Source organism: Oreochromis aureus, linkage group 1, assembly GCF_013358895.1.
Source record: "Oreochromis aureus strain Israel breed Guangdong linkage group 1, ZZ_aureus, whole genome shotgun sequence".
Classification (NCBI taxonomy): domain Eukaryota; kingdom Metazoa; phylum Chordata; class Actinopteri; order Cichliformes; family Cichlidae; genus Oreochromis; species Oreochromis aureus.
This window is the reverse complement of record NC_052942.1, coordinates 26,062,164-26,079,638: the sequence shown is the minus strand read 5'-3', so window position 1 is coordinate 26,079,638 and position 17,475 is coordinate 26,062,164. Positions and strand designations below refer to the sequence as shown.

The 17,475-nt window shown below is 37.6% G+C and overlaps 1 protein-coding gene across 1 annotated transcript in view; it reads left to right on the top strand.

Moving 5' to 3' along the window:
• Positions 1–17,475, top strand: part of LOC116333697 (CUB and sushi domain-containing protein 1) — a 422,781-nt gene that overhangs the window by 329,121 nt on the left and 76,185 nt on the right. Inside the window, 4 exon segments of the mRNA XM_039613940.1 lie at positions 5,326–5,513; positions 6,992–7,186; positions 16,196–16,312; positions 16,434–16,547. Of these exon segments, the coding sequence (XP_039469874.1) occupies positions 5,326–5,513; positions 6,992–7,186; positions 16,196–16,312; positions 16,434–16,547 (614 nt within the window).

Here is a 17,475-nt window from a genome sequence, read left to right as displayed (position 1 = left end):
ATGTTTTGGCTACTTTAAGGCAGATTAAGCATATACACATTATTTTATGTGTTTTCCCTTATGATAAAGGGGTGGTTCCTGCTCTATTTTCTTAAAGGGTAATGTTTAAGAGGTGTTGACTTAGAAAAGCAACTTTGACAGTTTCCGATAACTTAGTGTTAATTAAGGTTTTGTAAGTGTCACAATAATATGTCGTGTGTTCTGCATGAAACAAAAGCCATGTTGAATCATGTCTAATTATGGTGCCTGAAAATGCTGATATTTCTCACAGTCACTAAGACATGTCTTATTGGCACATTCTGGTAAGTATTTAAGCTTTTTTTGCCAGAAAAATTATTTACAGATTATATTAGGATGTTACAGGAAAGATCAGCGACTGCAACTGTAATAGACACATCAGGACATGCCGATGATTTCACTGATGATATGAATGTTTAAAGTGTTTGTGTCATGTTTCGGCTGTGTGCAGGCAGGAGAGGACCCAAACGCAAACTCGTAGACACAAGGGATGAACTCAAAACCACAGCTTTATTTGCTGGCTGGGAAAAGCATACAAAAGCAAACTAAACTAAACTGGAAAATGACAAACTAAACTCACAGGGAGATCCACACAGCATGAGGGAGAATGCGACCCAGAACTGAGGGAGACGCAGACCTAAATACACAGAGGGTTAACGAGGGAAGTGGGAGCACACGGGGAACACAGGTGACACTGATAATCATAAAGTAAAACAGGAAGTACAGAGGTTCAGACAGGAGGAGCGAGTGCACGACATAACGGGCTGGGGAAAGCATGAAATAAAACACAAGGAGGGGAAACGAGAGTCTACAGATACACAGAGGAGCACACAGGGGGTAATCAAATAAGGGACATCTTAACAGAATCTGGCATCAATAAAGAACAAAATACACGAAAACTAAGAATACTGGGCCAACATGGCCCAGGATCATGACAGTTTGTCCAACTGTGCGAGAAAACATTAAACATTTTAATGTTAAAGATTTTAATGAATGTTTATAGAAGTTTATATTTAGTGTCGACTCCCTCTAACTGTTGCCATCGCAGAGTCAAAAAAAGTCATTCTGCAGTAAAAGTCACATCACTCATGAGACACCACATTGTTTTTGTAGTAAGATTGTCTCTTTAGAAATCCTAACCTTTTAACAGCCTAAGGGCCAGATTTACCAAATGGACCAAATTAACAGATGTAAAAATTGTAAAAATCCACTAATGGGAGTGGGAATTCGGAACTAATGTATATACACTGCTCAAATTTAAGGATTACTTTTTAATCAGAGTATAGCAAAAAGTCAGTTAAACCTCAGGATATTGGACAGCCCCCAAAACAGGAATTATTTTATTTTTCTCTCCTCATCTTTTATGAGAGTCTTTCCACAATGTTTGCATCTGGCTAGTTGTTACTGCAGTGAAATTTCAGCAAAATGGACTAGCTTGCCACATCATTTTCTTCACTCAGATTTTGGGGTGTCTTTGAATTAAGCACGTTGATGGTTGATCATTTTCATTTCCATAAAATGATGCAGCGTCTATTCATTTCTAACATATTACCTAGTCCATATCAGTTTACATATCTAGCATTTTTCCCATTGTCATCGAATGCGTTGTGTACAAAGATGTGTACGCATTAAAAGTGTACAAAGATGTATACAGATCATTTTTGACTAATCTGCATTCTACCAAGAGCATCTCCAATGAAGGGATGAATAATATGTTAACTAAAATAGTTAAAGATTAGGACTGTGCACATGTTTCTTTCTGGAAGCAGAATGGCATCAAATCAAAAAGAGGCAGCTGGTGGAGAATCAGTATGTTTTTGATATAGTCTTCTGTTACATATTATTGTTAACTCTGCTGATAACCTAATAATCTGTATAATCTATTATAAGCCAATCCACAAAATAAAGCTAAAACTGAAAAATTTAACTTTTGACATGTATGATTTTCAGATGAATACAGTTATTTACTGCCAAATCCTGACCCATACATATGTTAATGAAGCAATTGTTAATGTTCCATTTCCATAAATGTGCACATAGCCTGTCATTGGATATTGTAAGATTCAGTCATTATATGTCTGAATTTAAATCCCAGTAATTGCTTCATTTTGACAGATGTTTCAGTGTGGTGTTTAAGAGACCTGATAACAACAAGGTAGAAGTCCAAAAAAGCTGTTCTGCTTGTTTCTCTGCTGAAAGGGAAAAAATTGCAGATATTTTTTTATCTTTGAAGAATCTTTGTGGAGAAATGGGTCTAAAAGTCTGAAACACTGCCCATCATTCACTATAAAAGCTCATTTGGCTGCCAATAGGTACTTGTAGGCCTCTTGAATTGGGAGTCTCCTCTTCCCTCACTCCAGTGTGTCACACTGAGTTCAGTTCAATTTAGCTAACAAAGCCAAAAAACAAGAACTGTTAAAATTTCAGGGCGAAGACTGTGCAAAGAGACAGATGTCAAGACAGATGCAACGTTTTGGCACCACGTTCATAGCTTTTTGCATCCAGTGCTGCCAATTACATGCTCATTCTGACATTTTCCCCCGGCATTCTGAATAAATTGAGGCTTTTAGCGCCAACTATCGATCATAATAACACATGCTTTTATTGTGTGTTAAATACAGTGCAATTTGCAATAAATTGCATATCTCGAACCTTAGCCATTTGTATAATTCCTACCTGCGTGCATGCTTTTCAGTCACAAATTTCACATAGCTATGATTGTTAATACATCTGACCCTAAATCTCTTTAGTCTTTTGTGTTTCATCATTGTGACCTTTTTGATAATGTCTTACACATAGGAACAAGGTACTCTAAATTAACAGTATCTAATGATCTAATGTATATATCAGTGCAACATTGAATACATCATTATACAAAAATATATATATATTGAAAAGTACTGTGACTGCATGCAAAAAGAAATTAGAATGATCTTTTTCAGACAAACACACTAAACTTAATGCACTGAGATTACAGATACTATTCTTCCCTTGAAATTCCTGTGTGAATAAAAGGAATTTCTAACCATTTAATGTTTTGTTTTTTGGTAATAGGGCAGTGTTTATTTACATTTCGAGTTCTGCTTGTGCCTCAGTGGTAAATATTTTACAAGTCACAGTGGTTAGCGGCTTATGACTAAAGCAAAAGTGAAGACTTGAGCTTCAAATGTAGCAAAAGAGATAAAAGCAAAGCGGACTTTCTCCAGATTGCCAAAGGAGAAAAAATGACCCAATTTTTGCTTCATGTTTTTAAGCTTGAGAGATAATTCCCTTCTGTTGTAACAGTGAGGCAGTTTTATTTTACTTCTAATTAAGTTGTATTGATATTGGTTGTTTTCTGAATGTTGTGTATCATATTTTTCATGATTTGTTTAAATTTAATTTGTAACTGTTATTTTTAAGCTTAGCTTGAATAGACTACAAAATGACCCAGTTAGTAATGACTTCCTGATCAGCCTTTGAATTTAATCACAATGTGTTTCTCCAGTCAAGACAGACCTAGTTTTGAGTGTCATTATCTGAGCGTCCACATCCAAGTGACCTTTCTTTTGTAGCTGTTTTAAAAGGTATCAGCCTGAAATCTTATTTCATTTGTAAAATAACCTAAAATGATATGTTTTAAATCTACAGGCTATTTGGAGTAATTATAAAACAAAACACATTTGTATTCATTTCATTTCTATGTCATTACAATATATTTTGAAATGTGTAATTCATTTCTTAACAGTCTACTCTCTCAATTTTATGTCATTGTCCCTGATTTTTCATCCAGATCTTAATATACTCTAGTTTTACTATTGTGGTTTGTAGGGTAATAATGTTGTGCCGTTTCTTTTCGGTGAGATCTTTTATTTTAGTTTTGTCACACTTAGTTTCTTTAGCATTTAGAGCCACTTCTATTACTAATGCAAAAGGTATTAGTAAAGACCATTTAAAGCTCCGTCAGTGCAAATGGGTTTGGGTGTAGTTAATCTCATTTTATACCAGACACAAAACAGGCCTTAAACTGAAACATTCATTGCACTCATTTTAACTTTGGTAATTTTTGCATACTACATTATTAATGTCTATTTTCAATAACTAATTTTGCAGTGGGAAACTTGACGCCTGTTTTAGCCTTCAAAAAAGTAGGAGAAATATGTCAAATAGTTTATCCGTGATTTTTTTTTCTTTTTGCTAAAGAAGTCAAATTTTTCAGTCTGACAAAACAAAAGTTTATATATGTTTTGTGAGACTTAAAAATCTAAAGATATCTCTATAGCTCACTATAGTGCTGAAAAATCAAAGAGAAAAGTACTTTTCTGCTGCTTTTGCAATATCGCTGCACTTAATTTCAAACAGTCAGTCTCTCTCCATCTCTTTCTCTTCATGTTTCATTGCTTTGACTGGACACACAAACATACACAGACACACACTTCCAACCAACTGATTCAAAGTCTATGCACCTTTGAGAGAACGAGCTACTATGCACATACGCGTAGACTTGTATTCAAGACCGCCTAAACCAAGACCAAGACAATACCAAGACCAGAGGGTATCGAGACCAAGACAAGAACAAGACCAAGACAGACCGAGTCAAGACCAAGACAAAGTCGAGACGAGACCAAGACTGAGACTGAGACAAAAAGTCTTTAAACTGCAGCCAGATGCTGCTTCGTTTACGGGTGTCAGGCATATTTATGTGTTTTTGCGATGCACTCGCACAGCCCTCCTCACCGCTGTCTACTGTCTCACTCACTGAGAGGACAGACGCACGCTCCACTTGACTGTCGCATCTCTCACCCTCTCTGTTTTCCACATAATGATATTATCCTATATCCTCGCATGTGATTGACCAAGACCAAAGTCTGTCGAGACCAAGACAAGACCAGGACCACCTAAAAGTGGTCTCGAGACATCCAACTCTACATACGCGTGCTTTGACTATAAATGTGACGGTACATGTTGTCCTCTTTCAAAATGCGACAACAGAATGACTAACCTAATAATAAGACTGCTGTTGCAACAGTTTCCTATTTTTCTAAATGTCTTAAGTTATTTATGTTTTTGGTCAAATATTTCTGTCTTCATTTTAACAGAGTGACAAATATCCAGAAAACATCAAACATGTCAAAAAGAAAGCAAGAAGATGAGTTAACGATTACAATGGAGATAGCTCAAACTGACAGCAATTAAATGGCACACATACCTAACTGAACGTACAGTTCTGTGTTAATTGTTGGACACTTTGAAAACTACCAACAAACTACCCAATAAGTTTTTTTTTTAGGTCTAAGATTTTTTTTTTGATTTTTTTTTTATACCCAGTTTTAACATGGAGCCAAGTTACGACTTCCTGCACATCTATGAGGGTGAAGACTCTAATGGGCCTCTACTAGCAAGTCTCCAAGGCAACCAGGCCCCAGAGCGGATAGAGAGCAGTGGTAACAGTCTCTTCCTTGCATTCAGATCGGATGCCTCGCTGGGCATGTCTGGATTCGCCATCGAATATAGAGGTAATTAAACCAAAAACGTTTGGCTTGACATGTCCAGGTATACTTTACATTTGGCTACATTAAATAGATTTAAACAGCTTATGATTAATTCTTTAGTGATTACAACTGTTTGAAATTATCCCATTACTTAATACAAGTGTATTAAGTAGTTTCATTAATTATCAGCAATAGAAGAAATGTTGTGGTGATGGTAGAAGTACTGATTTTAGTAAAAGTGATACATATTAGTGGTACACGGGATAGTGTTAGTAGCAGTAGTGTGCAAGCAGCAGGAGCATAGTTTTGAGTGTAATAGTAGAAATAGTAAATACAACTCGTATCAATAACATTCACTTTCAAAATAGCACCTCAGTATAGGCCTAATGAGGGTGAAAAGAACAAGGCAAATCAATGTTGTGTTAGGTTTCTAGCAAATAAAATGTATTTTATGAGTGTTTCTGCACACTGAAATGCAAAACAGTGAATGTAAAAAAAAAATAATGTGCTTGTATCGGGTGTAATGATTAAAAAGTCGATGCAGGATTGTTTAGTGTGCAGACTGGATCATATTTTAATCTGCCTATTCTTATTAATCCCCTCATACAGGAGAAGTTTTTGTGGTTTGTTTTCTTTTTTGTTTTTGTTTTTCAGCCGAACATGGTGCTCCTTGCCAACCGATGAGTTGTTTACTTCAAGTGATTGTGACTTATCCTGGTTTTGCTTGACCAGGGGTGATTTAACGCTTATAGTCAATACAGCACTTAGTTGTTCAGCTGAGTAGAGACTAGATCTGCTCTGGCAAATTTTATAAAACCCTTTTTCTTCTTGATTCCCTGATCCTATTTATGTCTAGTTTTTAAAAAGACCATCACCTATTCTGTTGTTAGTCTCATCACACTACCTTACACTTCTGTACTTTTGTCATTATTCACTACCTTTCATCTGCCATCTTTCTAATTAAAATCCAGCCTTAATCATCTCTCTGTTTCACTTCTATCTTGCCCTCCACCCTTCTCTGTCTTCCTGCCCATTTCCTTTCTCAGGCATAATATCTCATTCTTATTGGCCGATCACAGAAAAGCAAACAAGCTGGTCCAGCTCCAAGTCATAAAGATCCAAGACACTGTTTGACCACTATTTGTCTTTTACTACTTTATCACCATCTCATTCTTCTTCTTGTTTGCTCTTTTTGTTTTGTTTTGTTTTGTTGGGGGTTATTTGCCCTTTTATATGGAAGTACATATTGTAATTTTCGAAATGCTGGACTATAAAGATTTATGAAATGTACAGCTCTGAAACTTTATTTACATTCTAATAGAAAATTGATTAATGTATTTCCCAACAGTATCATAATTCTCATTGTTAAACTGCCTTTTCTGTACTGCAGGTTGTTGTATTGTTATAAGTTTGCAAAAAAATCTAAGAAAGTAAATACGATTTTTATTTAGTAATAAAAACTTAGGCTACTCTACTCATACAGACACTTTCCCTCTCAACAGAAAAACCAAGGGAAGCCTGTTTTGATCCCGGTAATGTTATGAATGCCAGTCGGACAGGGTACGACTATAAATTGGGATCTCAGGTCTCCTACAGCTGTCACCATGGCTACACAATAGCAGGTGAAGATACCATCACCTGTGTCATGGGTCCAGATGGAAAGCCAGTGTGGAACAAGGCACTGCCATCATGTAAAGGTAGGAGTGACGCATCAGGAAACCTTGCTTTTCCACTCTCTCTCTCTATTTTTCCCCTGTTTATTTAAATAATGATGAACATGAACGTTATGAAGATTTTCTCTGTATTATCTGAATTTCATATGAATCTTGGTCATTGTTATAAACTATCTGGTAGCAACACTGTAGGTTGTATATCTTGCTTTAGCCATCGAGCCTCCTTCCTGAGGAATGATAGGTCCAGTCTTTCAAAATCATAGACTTTCGTTGGACAACTCCACCATATATATTTGGCAATTCACTCCATTGTTTTGTAATGTTTGAATCATGCTTTTTATAAGGATTGGACAATACCCCCCCTCTCATATTAAAAGTTTATTCAGTGCTAACTAGCTTCCCTGGATCCCATGTTTGTTTCTCTCAAGCAGGTCACAGTTTTGTTGGGGTGGTCCAAAACATATTTTAACTGCCTCTCCAGAGAAGCTTTTGTTCTGTGGAGGACTGGACTTTAACACCACTGTTTTGGATTGGATTGCAGCTTGTGATTGTAGTACTTATTGTACTCTGAAGGTCTTCTGAGCTTAAGGGGAAGGAAGCTAGTTTGTGCCACTATTCTGAGCTCACCAGTAACAGAACTGAATAAGGCTTGCAGTCTGAAACCTTGTTAAAGACGGTGGAATGAAAGTCTGTCCTTGGGACAAGGGACACTGGAGAGGCAGCTGATTATATTGCTTCATTATTAATTTACAGGACCAAGCACATTCAAAAAAAACCCAATCCCCCACTTCCCATTCCCAGATCTGGATTTAAGTGTAGTTGTAGTCTTTACTGGAAATACAAGTCAGAGCTGCAACTAATATGAGACTTCCTGGTTAAAAAAAATCTGTGCGTGTGTGTGTGTGTTATCAAAGCAGTCAGGGATTGGGGACTGAGCTGTCTGCTCGATTGACAGCTCAGAGAAGCAATGAAATGACACCTGCCAGAGTGCCATTCAGGGTGTATACGGGTTGTGTATGTGAGAGAGGAATATCTGACTAATGCCATGTGGGTAAAAAATTCAGATAAGCCACAGAGCAAGGAGGTAAGAATTAAAAATGGTTATGTGCACATAGACAAAAAGCACATATTCCTACTTTGAAAAGTCTCCCGTGAAAGCGCTGTTTAATAATGTCTGGGAGACAGTCACGGGCATTCAGGGGTGTGAAAGAATAAGAATGGGATAATTGCACCCATAGTAGGTATTTTAGAAAAGCGGAAAAAAAAGAGCAAGAATAAGAGGTTATCAAGTCATTTTATTTCATCCTCTCCTTCATCGACTTTATTTCAAGGTAATTCTGCCACTTAGCAGATTTAGATGTGACCAACCCCAACCTTTTGCCCAGGTATTGTTACACAGGATAATGTTTTACTATACAGTAAGACCATAATTTAATCAATAAAAATAGATATAATAAAACAAAACAAAAAATAAAATAGTCTATCTGGTAACTAAGTTACTTATACACACACACACGCAGACACACAAAACTGTGCAACATATACACATGTCAGTCTGCCCCAGGGCAGCTGTGGCTACAACTGTAGCTTGCCTCCACCAGTGTATGAATGTGAGCGTGAATGAATAATGGCATTGTAAAGCGCTTTGGGTGCCTTGAAAAGCGCTATATAAATCCAATCCATTATTATTATTATTATGTGTATATACACATATACATATACACATGTATATACATATATACACATGTATATGTGTATCTGTTGCTTTTACTTTTACTTTTTAACTTTATTTTTGTTAACACTATTTCTGTGATATCAGGCCTGCTCTCTGGATGAGAGTTTCCTAAATTCAAGACAGTTTAGTTCCTGCCCTTTCAGTGATCCCAATAAATGGTTAGATCTCCTGAGATTGTCATTACCTACATTATAAACAATTCATATAGTCAAAGCAGAACAATTTGACTAAATCCCACTCTGCAGTCTTTCGCCTTTGCTCCCTCAGCTCTGATTGCACATTGAATTTTCTCACTGCATAGTTAGGGAAGTTGCTCTGTCTCTCTGTCTGTCTTTCTATCTTTGGGCAGCTCCTGGGGCTTTTAGACCAAACTCATTAGACAGGGTGAGACCTCTTTAAATAATACATCTCCACTTACACTCCCTCCGTCTCCTTTTTTCTCCCTTTCATCCCCCTCACTCATCTCCCTTCTACTCCTTTCCTTTGCGTTTTTCTCTGTAACTACTTCTCACTCTCCCCTGTATCTCTCTTCAAGATTTTTTCATCCTCTGTCTTTCTTATTTTACTTTCCTCCTACCTCCTCTGTCTGTGTCTGATTTGCTCTGTATGTTTCTCTCACAATTTCTCTCTAGCTCTCTTGCCCCTTCTTGCCTTCTCTCTCTCTCTTTCTTTCTCACACACGCACGCACGCATGCACGCACACACTCTTAGACACGCATACAAACACCTCCCATCTCAAACCGCTCTTTTATTGGTTTCCATGGTAACTAAGAGCTGGTGCGAGAAAGAAGGAATTCTCCGTGACTGTTGATAGGGTTGTGTGTAAGACCACATGTGTGTATGTGTGTTTATGTGAGAGAAGAGACACAGAGGTAAAGTGAGAGAGTGACATAGCTATAATAGAGTGCCGCCTAGAGGCAGTTTCCTTACACACGCGCAGCATAAACGAACACATGGGCACACACATACCCCAAAAAATCGTACCACTCGTGCATATAGAGTGGCAGAAAAAGTAAGAGAACCCTGCAGAATTATGTATAAGAAGCACTGGTCATAAAGGAGACAAACAAAGTCCATACTAAATACATTATTAAATGTTGACATTCAGGTAAGAAATAGTCATTCAAATGACATCAACAAAAGGTATTTAGATTCAAGGTAGAAAAGCTGGAATTTACATTACTCATCAGCAGATGAAAGTTATATTTTTGTGCTCCAAAAATATATTACCAAATATCAGAACTTTTCAGTGACAACTTTTCTTGACTATAAGCCAAGGTTGAATTCTTTAGAAAAAAATATGCAGAACTCTCTACAGTGTAAAAACAGCACTGCATGCCATTATGTAAACTTGTAAAAGAATCACTGAGGGGAAATGCTTTATCAAAATAAGTTACGGGATAGTGTGAGGGTGACTGTCCACCAGTGGAAGCTCAGTTAAAGCTTAGAAAATCTAAGAACTAAGTCTTCTACTGAATTATTTTAATGAAAGGATATTTGCTATTGAAGTGACCCAGTCAGAGTCCAGATCTAAATCGAATAGAAATGCATCATAACCTCTTAGAGCCATTCACACCCAGCAGGTTATAAATATGGCTTTTATGAAGCACTTCTGGGAGAAAGAAGGATCCAAAATTCCTTCTGAACTTTTTCCAGCTGCTATCTCTAAACACAGTTAATGTGTTGTGTTCTGCAGAAGAAGGAAGAAGGACAATTAAAAGCCTTACAGAGAGCTAATAGGTTATAATCCTTCCTGTTCCTGGTGAGCTTTTAATTTGAAACATCTGTAGGAAATATTGAGTTTATGGTCAGTGTCAATACTTAAAGAACTAAATATTACCTAATATATTGTAGACAAGAGCTGACTGGAATGAAAAGGCGAATGAAAGCAGCATATCTCTTGACAAGTATGAAAAGACTAAAGTTGTTATACTGGTGCAATGAGTGCTGTAGCATGGTACATTATACCGAATTTGCCAAGTGAGTACCGGTAATTTCACGCTTTCTCTGTGGATTCTGCACATGTTAATTCAAGCTCGCATTTGCTGCCAGTGCTGCTGGTGTTCAGGGCACATGCTTGTTGACTTGATCTAGGCAGAGAATATATTGCGAGTTGCAGGTATAAGTCTAAAAGGACTTTTCATATTGGCTTTTTGGATCTTAGTATGTTTTTTATGTCTGCAACTTCAAGGTAAAAATGATAAATCTGGATCCGAGGTAGTACAGGGAATACAGAGAAAGTCTTATATTGTGTTAATCATTCCGTTTCTATAAAAAGGGTTATAGACATACATATATTTTACTACTTTCATTTTACTACTACTTTCTATGAGAAAAAATGTCATTAGATAAAGACATTTGAAATGTGCAAGACATGCAAAGCAAATGGCATAACCATTTTTTTCCTGAAGTTTCCACGGATTTCATTCTCATTGTGCTTCATGGTATAAATAATGGATTCTGTTGTGTATATGTTGTGTTCAAGAATTGTGGTTAGTACGCTGTTGACAAATGAATCCTTTTCTTGAAATGTTGAAGTGACAGCAGTGGCTGTGTTTATGGTTCCAAAAAACACTTACTGGATGAACTGCAACCCAACTTTAAAAGTTTAGGACATTTCAAAACTCTTTCCTGTACTCCTGCTGCCACCATGAGCCCTGCTGTGCCTGTATATGTGTGTGTTTGTGTGTCTTTATATTTGTATGAGAGCAAAGGGAAAATGAGACGCAGAAAGTACTACAAGAGTGTTGTGTGTGTGTGTGTGTGTGTGTGTGTGTGTGTGTGTGTGTGTGTGTGTGTGTGTGTGTGTGTGTGTGTGTGTGTGTGTGTGTGTGTGTGTGTGTGTGTGTGTGTCGATGATCAAAGCTCATAGATGTGTGAGAGAAAGAGAGTGACTTGCATAGCATCTTTTGCATTTATTTGTGTGTGTGTGTGTGAGAGAGAGACAGAGGGTGTGAATGATCAAAGTGCATGTGTGTGTGTGAAGGCTTTTGATAAGGCTGACACCTGAGCCTAGAGCAGCACCACTGGGAGATTGTGGGTAGATCAAGACAAGACCTCTAGACCTGAGGGGTTGAATGCTACAGCACAACAAAAATCAATCCAGAAAGTATCAATCAATAGAAGAAAGAAAGAGCATGATTACTATGATGCTTTAGGAAACAAGAAGAAAGTAGAGAGGGATATGAGTGGGGAGGAGGTGGAGGATGAGTAGGTGGGAGTACAGCAACTGTCTAGCAAAGAAGTAGAAACCAAGTTTTGTTGTATTTATATTCTTAGGATGTAAATCAGTTGTACCGAGTGAGTCTTAATGTCCACACATGGTCTCAAAGACTTTGACATATGTTACAGATAAGTCCTCGAGGGCTCAAGGCTGTGCTACTGAGAAATCGGAAAGTGCTTCAGGGCTCTCTGGTGGAATTTTTGAGCCCTTTATACACAGTTTTCGCAAGACTGAAATGCTGAAATCTTTGCTTGAGGGAATTATCCTCAAGGGGCTGTTGAAGTGGATGTTCAAAATCATCCAAAAGGGGAAAGAAAAATAACATTAGAGGGGCTACCAACTAACAACGTTTAGGCTAACATGATACTGTGTTTTAAATTACTATCAGACAGTTTTATGAAACCACATATGAACCCACACCCTTAGTGTCACTTCTTAGTTTCACAGATGGACCTCTAACCCAGGCAGTATATTAATTCACAGAGTGCTGGCCCAGTTCTCAGGCTGTCCTTATAACCTTTGCACTCCCATGCTCTCACATTTTCAACAAGCACGGAGGTGACGATAATTATAGTCCACTAGGGATCACAGCTGATATTGTGGGTGCACATTGGGACTAAGCCAAAGTGATACACACCATAGCAAGACAAGAAGAGCAGAGGCCGGACAAGGTGAGAAGGGAAGGGATAAGACTTACATGGTGAGTGTGTGCATGTGCTGGGGAAGGTGACACTGACAGATTTGCTAGTTGCTACTGTTTTTTTGTGCACACACATGCACGCACACATTCAGAGTCACTTACACAAATGTCAATGACCTCTGCTGACCTAACCTGCAATATAAATGTCTGCACACCCACATGCTGTTCTCGCAAAAGGTTTGCAGCTCCCTTGGGGGTGCAAAAAGATGGAACAAGCCACTGTTAGGTGTGTTTCTTGTGGGTCATGCATTGGTGGTATGGATTAATAGGCTATTTTTGAAACTGCACTACACTAATACAGGAGATCCCACACTGTGCTCTTGCACAGTACCACATAAATTCAGCCACTAAAGTTTTTATCCCGCTGTGTTGTTGTCAAGAGGAACTAACTACTTTGAAGAGGGTGCACCAGAACTTTGGTCCCACTTATGAAAGAACATGTGGCTCTTTGTTATAGCTCTCTCCTGAATTGTTTTTAATGTGATATATAGCCACCAAGTGTTGCTGCTGCATCACACTTACTGCTTCATAGTGCCATGGGATGTGTTGTTTATGGGTAAATGCGTGGGGCTTTTTTTCCCAAAGAATCCACAGTGTCGTTGATTGTTTTTTACTCCGTTAAGTGGAGACATCACTTTTTAAAAATATATATATTTTACCAATTTCGCACATTTAATGATGAGATGAAAAACGACATTTCCTATATAGTCTGCTCTGTGAGTATCATACGTACACACTCTCATACACAAATGCACATGCCCAGATAGATATCAGAATACTTTCACATTATATAACAAAGCCTTGGAGCCACAAGGGCCCAAGTGATATTTGGGGACAGCACAAGTTTTCTGCTAAACTAAACAACTTTGGAGCCAATTGCAGTCAGTTGGATTAAAAAAAGAAGAAGAAGAAGAAAAGAAAAAATACACAAGAATAACAGATTAGAGTAATGATATGCTTGCCAGCTTCTTTTGCAATGGGCAGTGCTCCCAGGAACTGGGAAAAAAATGAAAACGAGACATGGCTAAAATCTGAACGCTTCATTGCAACATTATGTCTCTAAATAACTGAAGCAGCAAAGCGGATGAAACTGTTTGGCCACTAATGCCAAATGTTCCTTGAAATGTTGTTACCTTAGTTGTAGAGTAGCAGTGGAGCAGAAGAGGACGCTTTTATTGTCACGTGTATCACAGTATAGTGATATTTTTTTTCCCTGCATATCCCAGCTTGTTAAGAGCCTCAGATTAAAGTCCAGGGTCAGCTATGATATGTTGCCCCTGGAGCAGATAGGCCTAAGGGCTTTTCTCACAGGCTCAGTGTAGGAGTTTGGAAGTGTTAGGGCTTTAAACCCTGACCTTCTAATCAGTAACCTAGAGCGTTAACTGCAAAGTTACACTAACGCATTCATGTTTTTTTATCTTATTTTTCTTTGTATCTTTCAAACGAATTGAAGTGGAACAATGAGGCTACACTGACCCTTAATGTTAAGGATATATAAGGGCATTGGTTTCTGCAAGTTAGGGTACATTTTTTTAAAATTTTGATATTTAGTTTTTTCAGGAAATTGTTACTGATAGTCAACGTGTGCTTTTTCGATATGTTACTGATCACACTCGCACAGTGTCACTCCTGGAGACTGCCCAGAACAAACAGACTTTGATCTGTTGACCACTGAGCAGTTTCACAGGAGCAGCTGGGTGTTGAGGGCTTTGCTCAGTGATAGTAATGAGGGCGAGGTGAGTGTTTCCTTTTCACTTTATCCACGTGATTTTTTTCTGCCACTCTGGAGATTGAAAGAAAAGTACACTTGATAAAAAAAAATAAATAAAAGAGAAACAAAATATAGACATTCCTGCACTTGGATGCGAGTATAAACCTTCTTAACCTTTAAATGGCTAGCAACATTTAAACTTTGTGCACATTTTACGCATAAAAAATATGACAAGCACAACAATATGTCACTGAACAAACTCACTGTTCTGTACTCTAAATGATGGCTACGTTTATCTTTTGTCCATATTTATTTATATTATATAAGGTCATGAGAGAGCTCCAGTGTACACCGTGTGAGAATTTTATCCATTAAGCAGATTTCCAGTCTGTTATGGAACCAACACTTGCAGACAAGCAAACATCCTCTAATGAATGGACAGTTTCCAGTTAACAGTATTTAAATGTGCTGTTAACTAATGAACCATCCTGAAATATGATTCTGTGAGCCAAGTAATGGCATAGCTCCACTGTAAGTCTTACCTAGCAGAAGCTGAATGTACTGAGGCGGTAGTTTATTTCATAGTGACTAGGACTGCCTTTTATATACATTTTGGAAGAGTGATTACTCTCAGGACAATAAGATTCAAAAACATTTATCACACTTAGAATTGATAAATATTATGTGGTTCTGCATTACTCGTACATTTACATGTTTGATCTAGCGTCATTGTAGAGGTTCTAGGAGTCTTAATCAAGGTTGATTAAGACTCCTGCTAAAATCATTTTACAAAGTAGCAGGTGGAGCTTATGCAGAAATATTATGGAGAGTATCGCAAACACATTTGATTGGATATATAGTTAATACCAAATGTTAGCAGACTGCTGTGTGCCTGAAGAGCTCAACTTCATTAATGCAAGTGAGCAAGGGGTTACTGCTGTACTGATAAAATGCTCTGTGAGACAGGATTTCAGACCTGAATCATCGCTGTGAATATGACCAACACCGTATCATATTACATACCAATGCCAAGTCCTGCATACTAAGTTGCATCTGTGTCTTTTTAACATCAAATTAATTAATATTGGGGACAGCATGTTGGTGTAGTACTTAGCACTGTCACCTTACAGCAAAAAGGCTCCTGGTTTAAACCTCTCAGTCGGATCGGCATTCTGTGTCGAGTTTGCAAGTTCTCATGTGCCTCCAGCTCTTTGCATGTTAGTTTAGCTGGTGACTCTAAATTGGCTGTAGGTCGTTGTTTGTTTCTCTGTGTTGACCTTGTGATTGATTGGTGACCTGTTTGGGCTAAACAACAGGTTGGATGAATATTTAGTATTGGTTTGGTATTGTACGTCCTTTCGGTATCTACTTTTCTTTAATAATACGGTTTTTATATGTCCAAGGATTGCAGCTAACGTGCACAATTTTAATTGTGCAGTAGTATCTCCACAATTTGCAACAATCAAAATTTGTGTGCATCAGTGTGAGTTCATTTAATTTAGAATACCCCGGTTTGGTGTACTTTGGTATTCATATTTTCAAATACTGTGTTTATTTACTACTTTATAAAACATGTGGCTATTGTGCTGTAGTTGTAAAATATCTAAATAACATTCTAAAATCTTTTAAATGAAACGCTTCTAATAATCACCTTCTGTGTACAGCGCCATGCGGAGGACAGTATGGTGGATCTGAAGGGGTCGTTTTGTCTCCAAACTATCCTTTAAACTACACGACAAAACAGACTTGCTCCTATTACATCACAGTGTCGCCTCAGTTCGGTAAGTGCCTAAATACAAGACTGCTTACAGTCAGTCTTGTAATCAAAGCACAGAAGACTTGTACAAATCTTTAAATAATCATTTGTCCAAATTTATTTTTATTTGTCTTTTTTCTGTCCAGTGGTGTTTGGTCAGTTTGCGGTCTTCCAAACAGCAATGAATGACTCAGTGGAACTGTTTGATGGACCCAATGACAACGCCCGATTGCTCAGCTCCCTGGCTGGTTCACATTCAGGTGAGTCTGTTGATCAACTCTAGTGCCAGAAACAGCCAGACACAGCCTGAGGAATGCAGTTTTTATATTTTATTTTTTAATATTATATTGTAATCAAAGAAACTGTTGTTTTATTGTTTTTTCACTTATATATGCATGATATTATACTTTTGAAAAGCTGCCCCACCTACAATATTCCCTTTTTCTTTTTTTTCTTTTTTTGCACTGTTGAGCTGTTTTCGAAAGAGGAAAATAATGAAATCTTCTGTAAGAAAGCAGCTCTGGGGGGCTGTAGAACACAGCACCAGTGGTCGTTATCACAATTTATTTGACAGTGATGTATTTGGTGAAAATCCATTACGGGTTATCTTTACAAGAGGAAATCAGCAGTGGAAAGCGTCTCACTGGGGCCATACAACATACAGTAGCACTGATACTCCTTAACAGAATCCTCCATGGGTTTTCTTATCTTCCAACTTTGAGTCACCCCAGCTTGTCAACGTTTTGAGTCTTTACACAGTAATACAGATGGATGGAAATAGAAAGATATGACTAATTTGATCTAGATGAAAGGATATCAATAATAATTTGTTAAATAAATAAAAAAATATATAATGATTATCATCGTTGCTGGTAAAATGCGAAGGCATCGCCTCAGAGTTTAACTTTTGTGTGAATTTCGTGTGTTATGGCCTGGAGGCACGCTGCAGGGGAATCCCCTTAGAAGTGACGTTTAGTTCCTTTATGTCAAAATCATAACTTTCAGAATATTTTCTTTCTTGTGTTTATTCTTTTTTTATCCCGCTTTTGCTACCTTCTTTGGCTTGTAGAATTATAAAGGAAGAAAATGACAGTGTTTAGTAAACAATGTAACTACAACTACGAGTAAAATTCTTTATAATGCTGGAGCGGTTTAGAGTTTGATAAAAAGACAACCGAGCTTACATTT